Source organism: Odontesthes bonariensis, chromosome 14 (assembly GCF_027942865.1).
Source record: "Odontesthes bonariensis isolate fOdoBon6 chromosome 14, fOdoBon6.hap1, whole genome shotgun sequence".
Taxonomy (NCBI): domain Eukaryota; kingdom Metazoa; phylum Chordata; class Actinopteri; order Atheriniformes; family Atherinopsidae; genus Odontesthes; species Odontesthes bonariensis.
Genome location: NC_134519.1, coordinates 34,099,448 through 34,118,982, shown reverse-complemented (window position 1 = coordinate 34,118,982; position 19,535 = coordinate 34,099,448). Strand labels below are relative to the sequence as shown.

The following is a 19,535-nucleotide window of genomic DNA, read 5'->3' as shown; positions in this document are numbered from 1 at the left end:
TTGGGTGGCATGGCAGAACAAATTTTCTGTCCACTGATGTCCATCCTTAGGGTCCATGGACCAAAGGCAAGCTTTGCAGGTAGAACATGTGCATCCTGTGGTCAGTGAAGAAGTATTGCCATACTCTCATAAACTTGCCCATGAAAGGGCGAGTGCGGCACATTTTTATCTCTGATGAAAACAGAACCGAGAGGGATAAAATTGTTTGTCAAGTTGTCTCAATTCCAAGAGGTAAATGACTTCACCCTGACTAGATTGATTAATTGTAGTTGTATAATGATACAACTGTGTATTCATCAGGCCACACTCAGACAAAGCATAATATCTACTATAGCTATGAGATCCCTGAGGGGCTCATTATTATGGAGGACAAAAATAGACTCATTAGATTAAAACGCTGCATAGATACACGTATTAATACACAGCATGTGAATAAACACACAGATACCCGGAGGCCTGCATGGCTCCAATACAGACATGATAACTCACAATTAGGGCATCAAGATTTAAATACTTCATGAACTCATAAAGGATCATGCTTCTCCCACTTACTCTATATGAAAGGGGGAAAAAAAGATGCTTTTAGAATTTTTTAGTGCAGTGTGTGGTGCAGCAAACATTTCTGAACTCTGGGCATAAGGCATGTGCCTAGCGAGTGTCATCCCAACTCCTCCAGCCATGAGTCTTTTTGGATCATATGAGGAGATCAAAGCAGGTGATTTTAGACCACAGCCAGAAATACAGAACTGCAGAGGGGAATAGAACAAGCCTCTATTCTCTTTTTCTCATGTTACCTGACTGGTACATTTTACTTCCCGGCTTAGGTGGGGGGGGGGGGGGAGCACTGAAGTGGAGTCACATTTGGGGTACATTTCGGCACGCTCAGGACGGGAGATTGGACTGAAGACAAGTTTCAGTGCAATCTGTTGGTTTCCTTAGCTAGGAAATTGTTTTTGAATTGGCTCCATATGAACGAATTGGATTATTTTATAAATAATTATGGTTACAATTAATTGAATTCCAACTGGCTTGAATTGGACTTTATTATCTAAGTGCCTTGAGATGACATTTGTTGTATTTGGCGCTATATAAATAAAAATTAATTGAATTGAATTGAACATCAAAGCAATCTATTTTAAGACAATATTTTAATTATTGTAATGATGGAGGATTTGAAATTGATGATCCGCTGTAACAGCAACAATATATTGGTTTTGGTAGTTGAATTTATTTGGAAAAATAGTTTTGCTGTACTAATGCAACATGGACTCATGCGCACGCTCACACACACAAACACAAATACATACACTTGCGCACGCACACACAAACAAAGCACCGTCTGTCATCCAACTGTGACAGCTCCTATCCTCACTTGTACCAACAGTACCAAGACACTATTCATTCCTCCCTATCTCTTCCACTCATTGTAGCCTTTTCAACAACACACACCACATTTTATTGTTTCATGCACAGTGTAAACAACACCATTAAGCTGAGAATGGATGAAGCAATAATTTCTCAGACAATATCTAATGGAGATAGTTGATGCTTCTTGACTTTTTTGTTTATGTCAAGTCGAATGATGGAAAAAGACAGAGTGCAACGGCTGACTGTCAAAAAGAGATAATTCAGACAAATGGAGAAGCACACAGGCAAGAAGGTGGTGAAGAAATGATAGTGGGGGTTCGAGTTGAGATAGTGCTTTTAGTGCAGCGATAATGACCAAAAGTAGAGAGTTTGACAGAGAGACAGGGGTGTTACTGCGTGAACTGAAAGTAAAGAGATATCCCAAAGCAAAAGAGAGACAGAAAGGGATTGTGACTGAAAGAATTAAAAACAAAAGTGTCAAGTGAGGCCATTCAACTAAAGGGCAACAGTGTCAATGTCAGAGGTCTCAATATAGCTGCCTGTCCCCCCTCCCCAAACACACACATAGATTAGTCAATAGGGCCTGTGTGAGACTGTGGCAGGCTGGCTGCCGTGTGCGTCACTGCTATACTCCCTATTTTCAGCATGACTGATTTCCCAAATCGCCTCCAGAGCCTCATCGATTCCTGAACAATAGCCTGCGACAAGCAGTAACACTGCTGAAATTCAAAACGAACAGCTCTGGTGTGTCATCTTTTCAAATATGAGAGAACAAAGGCCCTTTTTCTTTGTCCAAAGTTTAGAGATTCTGAAGTACCACTTAAAACCTGGGAAATATTACAAGTCTAACAAAAAAATTGAATTTAACGGTACTGTTTCTGACTATTCACCATCCTGAACAGTCTGGATGAGTGCTACTTTGGTCATTATTCTTAGTAGAAGTTTGAATATGGTCTCCGAAAGATATTTTCTTCTAAAAAAGAGTTGTTCAGTTATTCATGAACAACTATGTTTGAGAGGGGGTAGAAGTTCTGGTTCTCAACTCTTTAGTATAGTGGCCTCAGGGTGAATTTCATTGTCACCACTAGAGGGAGGAACCGACTAAGTTATGCTCAGTTAGTATTTGATATTTTTAGTCTAATGTTTTTATTTGGCACTATGTAATACTTCCACTTTTACTACTGTGTTTGTGAAGCCTAAAACTCATCTGTCTTTCCTGATGTTATCCAGCCTTTGTTCTATATTTGATCAACAAGGGGTTGTGTGTAAGTTGTGTATTGTTCTTACATAACTCCATAGCAGCTCAGTATGTGTATAGTGACCAGAGGTTGTCTGTATTCATCTCTTGAACACCTTGAGGGAATTTCTTCAAAGTTGGCGCAAACATCCACTCAGATAGTATTTACAAAACCCTAAACCTCACAGTGATGATAGCAGATGGCAGCTTATTGTGTCATGATTATAGATTATTATTGATTATTGTATCATCTAGCCTTTACTACAATACATTGTGTAACATGATGTGAAAATACAGAGACAGTGACAGTTAAATATAGGCCACTAGAAACAGCTACAGGCTTAAACCTGATTATTCACTACATACACAGTGTTTTAGGTTACATTTCATATAATGAAGAAATGTTTAGTCAGCTTTTTTATTTAGTCTAAATAAATTAAAACACGGATTTGATAAATATATTAGTGGCTGAACTAATTAGTGGCAGTCTTACAAACAAACCACGAACTGCTAACAAATCTGACACACAGCCCTCTTTTGATGACTTCAAAAAAGCATGTTACATAGGAATACTAACCAATCCCTCTATGTAATCAACACATGATATAATGACCCCCCCCCCCTTTGCAAATAAGGGATTAATAAACCCACAACTGAAGGATCAGTCAGAATTTATTATGCCTTTCCATTTTAAGAGTTTTAGAGATTAGCATATCACGTTGCAGCCTTTCTGCTGAGTACTTCAGAGCGAGACTGCCTTAAGACGTGATGTGAAGATACAACACAGAGCCAAACATTCAGTGTCTGTCTTTCTTCAAATATCCCCTCACTTCCACCATGGTGACGTACATAAATGGAGCTCTATGAAATCTTACGGTGTCCTGCCTACAAAGTGTGCGTTTGAGCGTGTGAGTGTGTGTGCGCTTCTCCGCTCAATTTACAAGAATAATGTTCTTGAACCATGTTGTTAAATACCGACAATTCTTCTAGCTGGACATGAAAACTATTGTCTGTCATGAAAAAGAGTAAAAAGTGCAGATGGCTGTGAATCTGAATTAACACTGCAGCCTCATCTTGTTTATATCAGGACACCTTTTTTTCTGAATGTGGACACACTCATAAGTTTATGACACACTGCAGACAGATAAAAGATGCAACAGTTTTGTCAGATCCAAAACAAATAGTGGTGGGAGGACCACAAAAAGTAGTGTGCAGTTAAAATGACAGCAAACACTAAACAAATGAAGCGAGTAACAAGACAGGGATGGGGAAACTATACTATAGACCTCTGGTGTGTAGAACAGGATAAGAGAAAGATAACTAACCAAAGTAAAAACCTGCAACTAAAGAAGTGAGACAATGACCTAAACAAATAACATGGCAGTGTGATAAGATTGATAAACTATTACCATTCCCAATTCACTCTCTAGAAAGCCATTCAACCATAGCACTGTACATCTGTTTAGTTTGTCACTATGACTGACTCCTGGGCACCTCCTCAGATTTCCTTAAAGGGACATTTTTTCTTGACAACCACAGACACAGAACCTTGGCATAATGGTGAAGGATTCTATCAAGTGCTTTGAATGTGTAAACATTACAAGTTGTTTGTGTTGTATACCTTAGCCAATGTAAATGTTAATTCTGTCAGAACCACTCTCGTCAAAACGAGACGAGAACAGAGATGAATTTCAGAAGCTTATTCTGAATGCATACAATTTATGTTTGGCGGTATGGCTCTGTTCGGAGGAAGTTCCCGACTTTTCCATGAGCTCCATGGAAGCCAAGACAGGGAACAGCAGCATCCTCAGGTGGAGTGCCTTCCATTTGCTGTAAAGGCAACAAACCCCCTAGAACAGAGCAAGCAACAATGAACAACAGTATGACATTGTTTGGCAATGAGAAGTCGGTGGAGCAGGGGAGGTGGTGGGTGCAAGCAGAGAGCAAAAAAAAGCAGTGACAGCAAACCAAGTTTAAATGAAGTGCCCCAAATGCTAGCATCCAATTGCCAGCATCAGTTGATTACCCATTGAGCGCAGCTGGCCATAAGGGTTGGGTCGGCGTCAGCCAATAGGCAAAGGGCGCGTTGACTACGTGGTCTGCCAGAACTAACGCGATGCTCCATTTGTGATATATAATACAAAGCCACACAGAAAAAGTGAAACAACTTTTTTTCATGTGCATGTGTGTGGTTAAGCAACAGTCCCATTACGCATTTTGAACACTCCAGAGAAGGACCTAGTTTGTGATAAAAGAAACCTATTAAGTATATACTATATTAGTGAACTATTAGGTTTGATTTTGCTTTAGTATTCTCACTTGTTGTCTGTCTGCCTGACATTTGTAAACTACATGGTGACAAGGTAATACTATTGAGTGACAAGGCAGAGAATAAAACTTCAAGGTACTCGTAGAGGAAAGAAATATTACTTTTATGTCATTTAAGCATTGCCTCTTTTTGGCTGACATAACTGAAAGGTATCAAATGCTTTCACTTTAGGATTAGACAAGAAAAACCTATTAAGGTGAGGGTGAGTTTAACAAGTAAAATGGCTAACATGAACATTAGCTCTAATATTTTAGAGCAGGGGTGTCAAACTGGTCCATGAAAGGGCCGCGTGGGTGCAGGTTTTTGTTACAACCCTGCAACAGCACAGCTGACTTGTTTCCTTCAATCAACTGAACTGTTAAGAACTTCAGTGCAGACAGTTCAGTTGATTGAATGAAACGGCCCTTTCATGGACCAGTTTGACACCCCTGTTTTAGAGCATATACAAATTATTCAGTGTATATGCTTGTTGCAAACAGAACTTTTTCACTTAATTTAATGCACCTCAATCTAATGAAGATAGATAATATTGTGCACAAGTATCATGGTTAACACATGCTTGATCCATAGACAGCGCAATGACAAACAACAGAGACTGTTGTGAGGACGTACCTTAAACTTGCATTCTTCCCATTGGACAGCAGGGGTTGACTTCTATGATTTAGAAGTACATAAAAATATCCTCAGTTAAGTGACCTGAGTAAAAAAAAAAGTCAGGATTTAATTTATGGTTCACATTGCTCGTTTGAATCATACATGTATATGGAAGTATATTGTTTCTTTTTGTTCAGTGTAAGCAGGTAAAACTGAACAAAGGTGGCACAATGAAGATGTGTTATACGGGTCAATGTGCTGCAATGGTTATAAGTATTAAGATGTGGATATCTTGTGAGTAACAAGTCTTTGAGTTGACAGGGAGACCCACATCAAATACTCAAGATGCTGATGGGCTTCGTAACAGTAGTCCACACCAGTGGGTGATGCTTAAACTTAAAAATGACACCACCGGGATCCTAGCTACCTATGCACACTGCTTCAGCCTTGGGGTCTTGGTTGCCACGCTATGACCGGACCGTCACTGTATGGGGGAGGGGTTAGCAGATCATAATAGGTATACACAGGAGAATGCTGTACAAAATGGTTTCAGCAGAGCTGCTGCAGTATAGTCAGAGCACTCCAGCCTCAACTCAAAGAGGGATTTTCTCACATTTCCTTTTAATGTCATCTGAACAAAAGTTCTGACAACTTCTTTGGTCAAAAAAAGCCCTAGCCAGGGTTGAATTGCCTTTGGAAAAATAGTCTGTATATTAATAGCTCTTTTCGCCACCCTTTTTACAGATTTAAGTTTCCTTATAAAGCACTTGCAAGGTCGATCAGCTAAGGTTTCATATTTACTTTTCACATTTATGGTCTTCAAAAATACACAGCCTCTGGCCGTGGGTGACCTTGCAGGCTCATGTCTAAGCCTGTCTATTAGTACATAATGTGTGTGTGTGCGTGTGTGTGTGTGTGTGTGTGTGTGTGTGTGTGTGTGCGCGCGTGTGTGCGTGTTTGTGTGTTCTTAGCAAGCTGCATCCCAAGAGCTACTTACTGTAATACCCTATCATACTCATTCTGTCTTCAATCTCTTTACCTACCTGCTACACTAACACTCAGACAAATACACACTCCATCTGGATGCTATCCTGCAAATGTATCAAGATCGTGTGTGTGTGTGTGTGTGTGTGTGTGTGTCTGTGAGAGAGGGAGAAAGACAGAGAGAGATTGTAGTAAGGGTTAAAATGGCTATAACATTTGAGGAAGGCAGGAACCCAGCTGGCCCTAATCCCGCCCTCTTTCTCAGCTCTGACCTCACTCTGAAACTTGTTCCCCTTTGTGTGTGATGCACACTTGCTCAGTCACATGCCTGCACACACACACACACACATGCACACACGCACACACACACCCACATGCTCACTGACGCACACGCTCATTTACACACACAAAAGACAGCATGCAGATATCTGTGCACAGTCAATGGAGTGCATGGACAAAAAAAAAGCACACATATAAAGGACTGGCATAGGGTGACAAACTGGAGCAGGAGAGCAAGTTTGCCCAGGGAAAGGAAAAGTATCTGTTTGCTCTATGAATAAAGGTGTAGCAACCAGAAGGGATCAGAGGAAGCACAGAGAGAAACATAAGAAGAGAGGGAGCAGACAGTCAGAAAAGGAGAGGCAACAGCGTTCCACTTCGTTTAGTCCCAGAGCAGGACAAGGTATACATAGGGGACCGATTAATGGAGCTCTGCTGACTGATGGAAAGCTTTCTCTTCAATCAGTTGGGCTGACAGACTGCTGGAAGTGTGCAACTCTAAGGACTTCAGGTGCTCGGGGCAGAGTACACTTCGAATTTGCTTTTAGAGAAATCAGATTTTCACCAACATACAGCAGCGAATTGTTTCAAGGCACTGGTCTTAAAGCTGGTTTCTACTCCTGCTAGAGGTAATGAGAACTCCTGGGAAGCCGTGGAGAACCGGACAGCCAGACAGATCAAGACAGACGAGGAAGCGGGCTGGATTTTACAGGGATGAGAGTGGCCACAAGCTGAGGAGAAACAAGAGAGGGAGAAGAGCGGAGCCGCCAAGAAGAGGAGGGTGAGGACGTGTTAAAGAGAGTAGGCTAAAGAAAGATGAGTGTGCCAACGAACTGTGGCTTCTTTTACTCTGTGGAGCGGAGTTTCACAGTGCGGAGTGGGAACTTAAGGGGCTCACCGTGCGCTGTCAACAGGCCCATTGACATCACACAGAAACGCAGGCGGTAATTAAGAGCTATCTCATTTACTCTCAATCAGTCTTTTTTCTTACTTTTTGCCTCATGTCTCTTTTTATGTCTCTCATACACATATATACACATCACGTGTTTCCTTACACAGATCACAAGAAGTTGAACATGGTTCTGGTGATAAAAGGGCTTCTTTAGAGGTCAAAGGTCATTTTCTGTTTAGAAAATAGTTTTAACTACAAGTACTTCAAATATAGAATCACCTTTAGATCCTCCATAATTATGTATATTCTTCATATTGTGTCATATATGTATATGTCTTACACAGAAGCCTTAAAGAATCCAAGCATTGATATAAAAGTGAATATCTGATCTCTTTAAACACTAAATAGTTTATACCAGCTGCAAAACTTGCAAAACATCCTTTAATCCTCATCAGATGTTCTGGTCCTCATCAGCATTTTCCAAAATATTTTGCTACTGTATTTCCTCTTTTTTTTGTCAGAGTAAGCACTGCTCAATTTTTGCTTCATTATTATAAATATTTTTTAATCTTTTCGATGTGAAGCCTTACAGCAGGTAATAGGTGATTTGTGTGAAATTAGTAGTTTTCCTCAAATTTTGTGTTGTATATGTATGTACATAAAAGATCAGTTAAATCCTAAATGGACTTTTAGTGTTGTGGCTAAACAAGCTTTTCATATTAAATTATGTAGGTGACTATATTATACTATCTGTACCATAATCTTAAAAGAGTTTGTATATAGAAACACAGAAAATACAGTGCCTGAAATTGACATTTTATGGACTACTTATTGAACAAACAACTTTTGAAAAATAGAAACTGGTTAATATTTGTTGACGAACATGGATTTTTTTTCTTACTTGCTGTTTTATGCATTAAGTTCAGTAAACAGCTGCTTTATGCATCTAGATTTAACAAAGGTTTTTTGTTTGTTTGTTTTATTGTTATTTTTGCATCTAGCCTTCCTAAAATCCTTATTGTTCACTGCATAATACACAGACTTTTCTTATTAAAGCTTTAATATGCTACTCTCCTTTGCACAACTGTTTACACAGGAAAGGTTCAGCATAAGTTTAGCTGTTTCACAGTAAATCCTTAGTGCCAGCAAGGAGACTGTGAGGGAGGACTCTGAGATAAAGGTATGTTTACATTCTGGTCCTCTGTCCTGTTTCTCAGGCAGGATCTTTGTTTATCTGATGCAATACAGGACATTTGTGATCATTTGAGATTTTAAATGTCCATACAGTTTCATCTGTCTCCAACCTAATGTCAACAAGTATAAACAACTTTTGCTTCTAAACAAGCCAAATCTGCCCCATAGTGAAAATTTCTCTTGATATTGCTAAAGTAAACTTGGACATTTACTCACACTACTGCTTATATCATGACTACCTGTGAATCTAAAAAGCAGTACTTTGTTGAAGAAGATCAGATCAGAAGATGCCTAAAGAGGGGAATGTGCAGGGATCTTTATTTGGCTTTAGATATTGATCTTTGAGGCTAAACCACAGACATTGAATACACAACTGACTCTGCAGGAATCAGATGGTTTATTTTGGCCAGTATTTTCTTTACATTTTCTTTCTTTTTCTTAATGCTCTCCACCCCAGCCATCACACTTTGATGACAAAGTAAAATCCACAGAGCCATTGAAAGCACTCAAGACATATGATGGGGAAATTATTATGTATACAAAATATATTTGACCATAAGTGTTACCTTACATAGACATGAGATAAGCTGGCAAGATGAACATGCATTGGGAGAAAAGATATACATTTTCATATCAGACACCGAAGACAGGCTCTCACATGTCTTCTGTTTGGTTTGAAGTCAAATTATCTCAGTGAGCTGCAGAAGGCAACAGTCTTTTATGTAGATGAATATTTGCCAAGGTTTTTCATGTCTTTACATGTCTGTGAATGAGCTACCTGTGCTGCAGTCTTGAATGTATCTTTTCTTTATGCCGACAAATAACAGTTATTTAAGATTTTTTAAGCGACAACGATAACTTATTTTGCCAAGTGTTGATTACTGGTTTCTCCTTCTATTCTATGAAAATAGCACTTTCTTTTTTTGAAGTAGGCAAAAGATAGATTCCCTTCAAATGTCTGGGTCTGTTGCATTTTTTTGCCTTTGATGTATTAGTACTTTAAGCTGCATTTATCTATCTATAGACCTATTTTTTGTGAACTTGAACTAGCTCTGATCTGTTGAAATCTAAGAGATGGAGCAAATAGGAAGAAAAAAAAAACAGTTCATGGCAGTGTGATAAAATATCTGAATACCCAAAACACTGCAATGTTCATGGAGTACACAAATGTGAGCAGTGAGAGACAGTGACATTCAAATGTAAATCTAACATAGAAGTCATAGAAAATAGTCTTATGCAGCCCGCTAAAAATTAACAAACGCAATTATCCAGTGCATTGCTCCTGATGATCAGCTGTTGGCAGATTTAGGACAGCAGAATTTCATCTGCACCCTCTATAAGAAAGCTGAAGCCCAAGTAGGAGCTCTGTGAAAATCTCATTTAAAAAAGCCTGTTGTAGAATGTTTCTGTCTTTGCTTCAGTATTTGATATGAGAGCAATAGTTTGTTTTTATCCGAATCATCAGGAATTTTGTATTTTACTCCAGAGGAAGTTTTATAAGCCAGGCAGTTTTAGCGCCTCAGCCAAGGTTCAGTACAGTGAGATGGCCATTAAAATCCTTTCACAATTATTGTATTTGCATGATATGGTGTTGTAGAAATAGCACTTTAAGTGCTGAAATTGGTATCAGCGAGTTCCCAATTTGCTTGGTAATTCCTCTTAAGCAAATATAATTTGACCTCTCAGCACTTTGCTGATCTGACTTAATTACCTCAAGTACTGATATTTAGACAGTCACTGATGGTGAATCTTACTGACTTTGGAGACCTCCTGACTATATCCCCTAAGGCCAGGAAAACATTTTTGTTGAGTTTATAATGTTATGTTATGTTATGTTATGTTATGTTTATGTTTATGTTTATGTTTATGTTTATGTTTATGCATTTTGTAGATGCTTTTATCCAAAGCTACTTATATTGGTAGGCATGTCGGATAAGGGGGTCTTACCTAAGGACCCCTACTGGAGGTAGTACCTTTCATTCAGGGAATTTGAACCCAAGTATTTTACCACTACACTATCCAGTCCCATTATATTTCCCACAGTCCTTTAGTTTTTCAGTTGTAGCTCCACCATTTGACCAAATTTCACACTGGTCATCACAAATATAAACAAAACCAATCATATTCCTATAATCCTCAGCTTTGCTGATGTTAGCAGTCAGTATGCTATTATATCTAATAGGCCTAAACACAGACATGTCAGCAATGTCATCATGATTTGTAAGCATGTTGATATCAGAAATCATTTAAGTATATGAATCTTTATTAAGATTGTAATTATTTCTATTACAACAAATCACAGAAGCTTCTTTCATGTGTCAGACGAAAAAAATGCTAGTAAATTTCTTCAGTTCGTTTGGATGATGTATTTTATTTCTTGCCAACCATTAGCAGCCTGCTGTCTCCACACCAGTGTTGGTCAAGTTACTTCGAAATAATTAGTATTTAGTTACTGATTACTTACTACTTCTCCAAGAAAGTAATCCAGTTACCGGTGGAATTGGAAGTGGTAGCCGCAGCGGTCACGTCAGTTGGGGGATCCGGGGGTTTCTCAATGAGTTTCACATTCCTCTGCCAGCTTGCTGGGTGCTTGCTCAGATTTTAGGTGGAATGTTTCGCTGTGGATCAAAATTTTCTCCCCACGCAGAGTGTACAGCAGACGCTAATGTTTTTATCACTTTTTACCAAGTCAAACTCAAACTAATGTCGGTACTTCCAAGCATTAAAACGCTGCATGGTCCTGCTCTCTCCCGCGCTCCATGTTATCTCTTGTTGATCTACACACCGCTCATACGGGAATGTCATAAGACACTCTCACAAACAAAATCATGGTTTAGTAACGCAGCCTGTTTGCGGGAAAAGTAACAGTAATCTAATTACTGTTTTTGCAATTGTAATCCCTTACTTTACTCGTTACTTCAAAAAGTAATTGGATTACAGTTTGTTAGAAGTAACGTGTCACTGGTCTCCACGGGCTTTTAATCTAGTAACTCTAGCACTGTCTGCAGCGGCTCCAGAGCAATACGAAGAAGCAGTTACACAGAGCAACAGTGAGGGAAGGAATGGGAAAATCCTAAAGACACTTTCTTAATAAACCAGTGACAGCAAATATAAATGTAGGCTTTGTTCGATGTTTGCAAGTAAGAGTGTGAGTAATTCGATGTGAATTAAGTCTAACAAAGCTGACACTTCTGGCTGGCTGCACGTGAGTGAAGTAAAGTTGAGCTTTAGAAGTGACTTTGTTGGAAACTTTGTTGGAGCATTACTCTAATGCTCTTATAGCATATTATATACACCCTCTTATAGTGCCCTTTATATTTCCATACTTACATAGAAATTGTTGTCTTTGAGATAAAAACCTAGTGCTGTCCCTTACTGATATTCTTGATATCGAATTTACATTCGACATGCGAAACATGGTAGTTCTTTATATTTGGTCATTTAATCATTTTTGATCATTTCAGTCCAGTTTTGTGCATGTTTTATGATAAGCTCAGGTGCTTTGACCTTCACCAGCAGAAGTTGTTCAGAAACTAGAATAAGATTTTTACATGTACTCCAGGGTGAAATCAGGGTTTTTCAAAATCAGAATAAGTCATGGTCCAAGTTTTGACAGCAGGATTCTGGTGTACATACAGTATATAATATTTGTATATGCTAGAACAGTGTCTTCATGGTAAATTAATCCACGCTTTCTATCACTGTTCTCATTTGCAAAAATGATTACATCGCTGTGTGTCCTTCATAACTCCCACTTGTCCCGATAAAACTGAGGATGAGCTTCAGCCAAAGGCATTTTGGTGTCATGAATTTGTTTGAAATGAGTTCCTCGGTTACTCAGTGGTTTCTAATGGTGCTTTAACCTACAGTGAGTTCGACTTACTACACTTATTTTCCTCATAAAGGCAGCTAATCCACTTCTGTTGTTTTGCGGGCCTGACTCACACACACACAGATGAAACAGATGAAACTGTACACAATATCAGAGTGGAGACAGTCATGTAGACATGCAAACTGTTTTCACCCATATTTGAGAACAAGAAAACAAACTGATATTCATAAGCTATAGAGGAGTTTACAGAGAGAGTCAAGTGAAGCTTTCATTTTTACATTTGAAGATAAACCTTGGAAATATGGTCTACTAAACAACAAAAACAGAATAGAGTCAGGTATCCCTTTATGTGTCAAACAACTTAATGACCAAAGCCAGTAATATAAAGGAATGTGTTTGTAGATCCTATTGTATTTTATAAAACGATCTCCAGCTAAGGCATATTTAAACAACAAGAAGTGATTGCTTTTAAGAGGTGGAGAAAAGTCAAAACCAATTCCACATATCCATAATTGAATAATGTTCGTTGAATTAAAGATAGATAGAAATTCCATCTCTCTGATAGGGTCGTCCCCTTGATAATGGTATTTTACCTCCACATTGCTTCCGTTCTATCAAGTGATTGATAATTTATCGTCCTCGGTAGCTACCTCACAGTGTAAATCGTATTGGAGTTAAACCAGCACTAGTGCTATTGTTTTCAAAAGGAAAGACCTGAGGAAAAGGGCAATTCTCAGATGGTAATTACTGCTGTCGAGGAGGCGGGGGGGTCTGAGAATATAGTTTATGCATTATAATTTCATTCATATACACACTCACACATACCGTATCCACACATACAAGTGTTTTTTTGTAGACTCAAATTTACTTTTGCTGTTCTGTGATCAAACTAAATGTTTTACAGTACTAACAAATACAGTATCAATCAAGTTAATTTGATTGACAGACGAGCTGTTGGTTTTGAAAAAGGTCAGTGCACTGGCCACCAGGAAAATCAAATACAGACTAATGTAAATACATGGCATGATTTGAAAAAAATACACTTGAACTCTTATTTTCTTCAATGAAATTCTAACTGTTCATAATCTTCCTTAAGATAACATACGTTTCCTCCTGTCTAGCCAAATACTTCCTGTCTGTGATCATCAGAGGGAACAATGAAGTCTATATGGACTTTACATTTTGTCTCAGTATTTATGAATTCTTTGTTTTACATTAAAAAAGGCAGTGAATTGCTCTGTGACTAAACATATTGCGGTGGCATCATACTTAGCTGTCATTAGGATACTAAGAGACTGACAAATTTGGTCTTCTTTTTTTGCTGTAAAGTGATAAAATAACTGGAAATGTATTCTTTCTGTTGCTATTCATAAGCATATTCTTTAGTTTTGACACCCAAACTCATGTTTTTAACAAGACAGATTAGTCATTAAAGCCCACAAACATACAGAGGAGCTTGGAGATAAATCCACTTCTTTTTTCCTTTTTCTTTTTCTTTTTTTTTGTTATGCTTTCGCTTTATTGCTGAGAGATAAATTAACACTAAAACAAAGAGAATGAGCATTTCCAGTTAAATATTGATCAAATATATCATTCAAGGTTATATTCTTCTCTCAAAAAAGTAAGCAAGTATTGCTTCTTTCACTGACCGTAAGATCTTGTAGACATTGTTGGTTTGCATAACTGTCCACCAGTCTTAGACATGATCCTCCTGAAATCTCTGACTATTCCTCCATGCACTACTTCTTTAGTTGTGAGTGGTTTGAGTCTTTATTTCAAATTGCTGCACAGCATATCAGTATGAGAGTAAGCTTTGACTTGACCCTCTTTTTCTTTTTTTACCCACGGCTTGATTGATTGTTAGTGTGTTGAGGATCATGATCCTTCTGAAAAGTCCATTTGTTTCCAGTTGTTTTAAAATCTATGTCACTTGATTTATTTGAAATAACTTGGAGAGCCTTTTATATCCCTTACCAGTCTCATATGGTATCCACTACATGTTTTTTGAAGGGTAAGAGAGCTTTTAGATCTTGGCATGATGATACGACATGCTTTAAAAGCAGAGAGCACCACACTCTTGATGTCAGAGCTTTAAATAAGACAGGTCACACCCTTGGGAGGTCTAATTGCACCTAATCTGGAACACCCTTACCTTAATTTTATAGATGTGAAGATGTAACACATCCCTTAAATCTCTTAAGCATTTATTTGCCTGAAACCAAAGACATTAATGTGTAATTTGCTTTTTACTAGCTCTCTCTTTGGGTTTTGTTTTAAAGAGGATCAATGTTGAAAAAGTTTACTATTTCCATGACATGTATGGATTGTATTTTTATCATGCAATGTTTGCCAATTATTTTTAACTTTTAATTTTTTATCAGGAAACACATCAGTGGAGAGTCCTCTTAGGTATGTTTATTTTTGTTAGTACTTCAAATAGTACATAGAATAAATAAAACAAAAGTACTACATTAATAAAGAACAAAAATGGAGAGCGTTCAAAGTATGAAATGATAGGGATAAGTCAGTCATTGATTAAAGTATGTATAATTATACACATAAAGACCTATCACCTCTACCAGATCGCTGCATGAAAAGATATAGCAATATTATATTACAAGACAACAAAAAAAAGACCAAAAGAAGACCACATACATGTTGAGGTCCTGTGTATCAGCCACAGCACATGCAAAGCAAACATTTTCTTTTAAACTTGGTCTCCATTGCTTTGTGTATTGAGTTGAGCTACATGGTGTGGACTCTGCTGTGTGAACCTTCACTTTCACTCACTTATCTTGCTCATTACATTAAACTTTGTTTGGGAGCAGAAAACCTTTTTCTCTTTAATACCATATATGCAGGTGAATTGCAGTTATATCCATCCTTGATTATAATCCTGAATCACAACAGAAAAATTAACATTTTTAACCTTTTTCTGACTTTGATTGACTTTGAAATTGGTTCAGACAAGCAAAGGATATAAAAACTCTCCAGTGTCACAAATATGAGCTCTGTTTTACATGTTATAAATGATTATTACCTTAATTTAGATCTCTTTTCAATAAATGGCTGACCCGGTTAGGCAAGTCAGCTTGGGTGTAACTAATTCTGCCTCTGGTTGTGTCACAGCAAAAGCCTGAGAATGATGAATGAAGGTTCAGATGACATCTTGCCCTGGTTTACAGGCCTGTCTCGTTCTTGCGCTCTCCCTCTACCCGGTAGCTCCTGTATTTTAATGTTCCCCAGATGGGGTTGACGTTGCCATGACAGGTGGTGACGCAGAAAGGGTGTCAAGTATCAGGGCCACTGACAGGCTACCATCAATCACACCCCTACGAGCCAGACACTTAAATAACTAACACAGCAACGATCCATCCTCCCCCCCTCTTTTTTTCTTTTTCTTTTGTCTTTGTGATTCTCTGGAATGTAAGTTTCAGTCTTCGGTAAATATGTGGGCATGTGCATGTGTGAGTGAGTGTTTCTGGGTTTGTGAATGTGTACACGTGCTTGTGGGACTTCCTTTGAGGCAGATTTAAAGAAATTCATTATATAACCTCCCAATTCAAGATTCAAGATGTTTATTTGTCATATCCGCAATATCAGACACAGTGGTTATTATTGGGTAATGAAAAGCTAACTTTGCGACTTCCCAACCAAAAGAACTATGCTAAAAGAGAATTTATATATATATATATATATATATATATATATATATATATATATATATTATTTTTTTTTAATATATATATATATATATATATAATATAAAATATAAAGTGCAAAATATGCAACAAAAGTCATGTGCAAAAATTGCAAATATTGCAGGTAGATATGGTTATTGTCCATGATTCAGGAGACTGCTGGCCTGAGGATAAAAGCTGTTTGTCAGTCTGGCAGTCCTTGCTTTCACACTCCTGTAGCATCTGCCAGATGGTAGGAGTGTGAACAGTCTGTGTTGTGGATGAATCAATATTTCAATCTGTTAACTGTTGGAATGTTGACATTTTAATCTTTTTTTTTTTAAATTCAATTGGCAAATATGTCATATCCGTAAGTAGGATTCCATTACAGTACAATATCATGGAATTTAGCTTTTTTAAATTTAATCAATTTCTTTTACATCCAAGAGGCCATTGGTTGCCCTCTGGCAACTGTTGTAGCACCATGTTACTATAGTAGTCCAGAGGTGACATGAGACACTGACTTTCAATGTGGATGTAGGTAGTGAATTAGTGGTCATGACCAAATTGACCTCAGATCTATTTTACCTGATTTTCACCATGAACTTGTCATCTTCACCATAGTAATTATATCGGTGTAATTATGTCCCAATTGTGTGGCTACTGTGGCCTCACCAAAGCCCAGTAGAGGGACCCTTTCCTCAGTGTCTGGGTAGATTTTTTCAGTTCTCCTGGCAGCACTTGCACCACACTGCAACCATCACTTAACAACAAGTTAATCAGGTGTGTAGCCGAACAACATCCTCGATACAAACAGTTTATTTAAAGAAATATCTCATTTTGTTCCTCATGTTTTTGTCACTTGTACTTGTGCAGAGAGGAGGTGGGTGCGTGTGACTAGCTTGTTGTGAAAATCACAAAGACAATAGAGCCTTTTTTTTATGAACAACCAACCAAGCAGTCACTGTGTTGTATGGATTTCCTGTCTACATGGTGTGCAGAAAAAGCCTCAACACTGACCTTTCCTTTCTGAAAACAAAGCAAAATGCCTCTATATACATTATTAAATTCAAGGATTAAGTTAGGATTATTCAAGGATTAAAATGAAGGATTCTGCACAGTGGAAGTGTTCAATTAAATGAAAGATTGAGCATTCAAACTAGGACTGGATTCTCTTTCTACATTACTTGGTTGTGAAGACCTTAACCACTTATATGTGTTGTGAAGGGATCTAAACTATGTAATTTCTTTCTCTAGAAAGCTCAAATATTTTCAAACGATTTTGAATAAGGAATAACTTTTTTGCAATTAACTATTGTGTATTAAATTGCTGTTTTTGTTAATCATTCATTTAAATTGCCTATGTTTCAGCAACAGTTAATTTTAATATATTAATAGATTAATAAAGAAATAGTAGTATGGTAACTATCTGTGGGCACATACGTAAAATCTAAATTGTCCATTTAGACGTATTTCTCACGTATTTCCCAGCACTGAACTCACAACAGCTGAGTGAAGAGATAAAGAAGAGAAAACTTAAAGTGAAATAGCAGCAAAAAAAAAGATGGGGGTATATTTTGATCTGCGATCTTATTTTAGCTCAGCATGAGATTAATATATAAATATTGATGAATGAAGGAAAGAATAGCCTGCTCTTTGCTACAGAGGTTGGAAAGAGGAGGGCTTGGTATCCTCCCTGAAACTCTACTTTTAGCTGCATTGGTGCCTATCTCAGCCTCCTCTCCATGAAGGGGAGCCAAATTTAGCTGTACAGAGACAGAGGCATTGCACAGAAATTGAAATGTGTATCAGAGTCAGAGCACTAAGTAACAGCCTTGGGTGCAACATCACTGGGGAGGGCAGATTTGTTGATGGAGTAAACTGAAAAATAAAGCACAAGGAAAGGGTTAAGCTTCGAGCTGAATACGTTACATCCTTACAGATTTGTCCTTACAGATTTGAATACTATAGATGCGGTGTACACTGTTAGCATTATTTACACACAAATTCCATAATTTGACACACAGTCAAATCAAATTTTGCTCTACCAAAAGCCACACTGTTGGTCATACTGTGGTAGCACTGTTCTGTTTGATTATTTTACCTTGGTCTTATTCTCTCTTCCCCCTCCTATCTCCCTGCAGTGTGCGCAGTACAGTGTGTGATATCAGCTCCCGTTCAGCTGGTGTTACATAATAGCCAGTAACAGATCATCATCTTGTACTCATGCAGCTTCCTAGGAGGGTAGAAGGCGGAGCCTGACACTAACATTGATGCATATCTGCTGTCACCCTGGATATTTTTTATTGCAATCAAATTGTAAAAGTAATGACTTTAAAGTTACAACTTTTAGCCCTGCTCACAGTTTTAGGAACAGCAATGCTGGTGCACTGCTTTTTACCAGACTGAAGTGTGTTGATTGGATTAGTGCAAATGTTTGACTCCTATGGTCCTCAAAAAAATGAATCAATTGGTTGACTTCCTTCAACATGAGACTGAGATTTGAAGTTTTGATTTTAAATATAAAAAAAACAAAAACAAAACACTATTTGATGGACTGCAAAAGCAAGGACATACCCATTATCTGGAGTAGTACTTTTAATATGTGATTATATATGTGTTGATCTTACTCATTACACCTCTATGCTGTAGTCTAAACTTAATTTGCATGTGTTGTGTGCTGCACATTTACTGTTGTGTTATTCAATGTTCTGATCTGGAATTTGTAATGGACCAGTAACTATAATGATAAACTGGTGTTGTCCTTTATTATTGGCTACAGTTTTAATCAGTGGACATTTCAACACTTTGTCAACCATATTTCCAGATTTTGTCTTTGCTGTCAATAATTGTTTTGAATAATAGTTCCCCTCCAAAATGTATTTTTTCAAAAATGTCTCTATCTGTCAGTCCAAAATCATCTACACTTTGCTAATGGTTGTTTTGCTGAAGCGTAGACTTCTACTTTGGAGTTCCTCGTGATGTTTAGTAACACTGTTGCCAAACTGCAGGCCAACAGAGTCTCTCTCTGGCTTCACATGTCAGCAGAGGGACTTTGGGAAAGAAGGGATATGGATCAAGGTAGAGACATGCTCAGACTGTCAAGAAGGGTCTTGCGGTGCCGTTGTTTGGAGTTTTTCTCTGCA

At 37.9% G+C, this 19,535-nt stretch overlaps 1 protein-coding gene across 9 annotated transcripts in view; it reads left to right on the top strand.

Annotated features, from left to right (window-relative positions):
- The window catches only part of pde4ca (phosphodiesterase 4C, cAMP-specific a), a 58,487-nt gene that overhangs the window by 22,585 nt on the left and 16,367 nt on the right, over positions 1-19,535 (top strand). For 2 of the 9 annotated variants that reach the window (XM_075484140.1, XM_075484139.1), the window contains exons 1-2: positions 6,799-7,302; positions 7,419-7,572. The exons of 4 other annotated variants lie outside the window; for them this stretch is intronic. In XM_075484140.1, coding sequence (XP_075340255.1) covers positions 7,065-7,302; positions 7,419-7,572 — 392 coding nt within the window. In that variant the 5' untranslated portion in view covers positions 6,799-7,064. 3 more of the 9 variants (XM_075484145.1, XM_075484144.1, XM_075484146.1) reach the window with 2 other exon arrangements.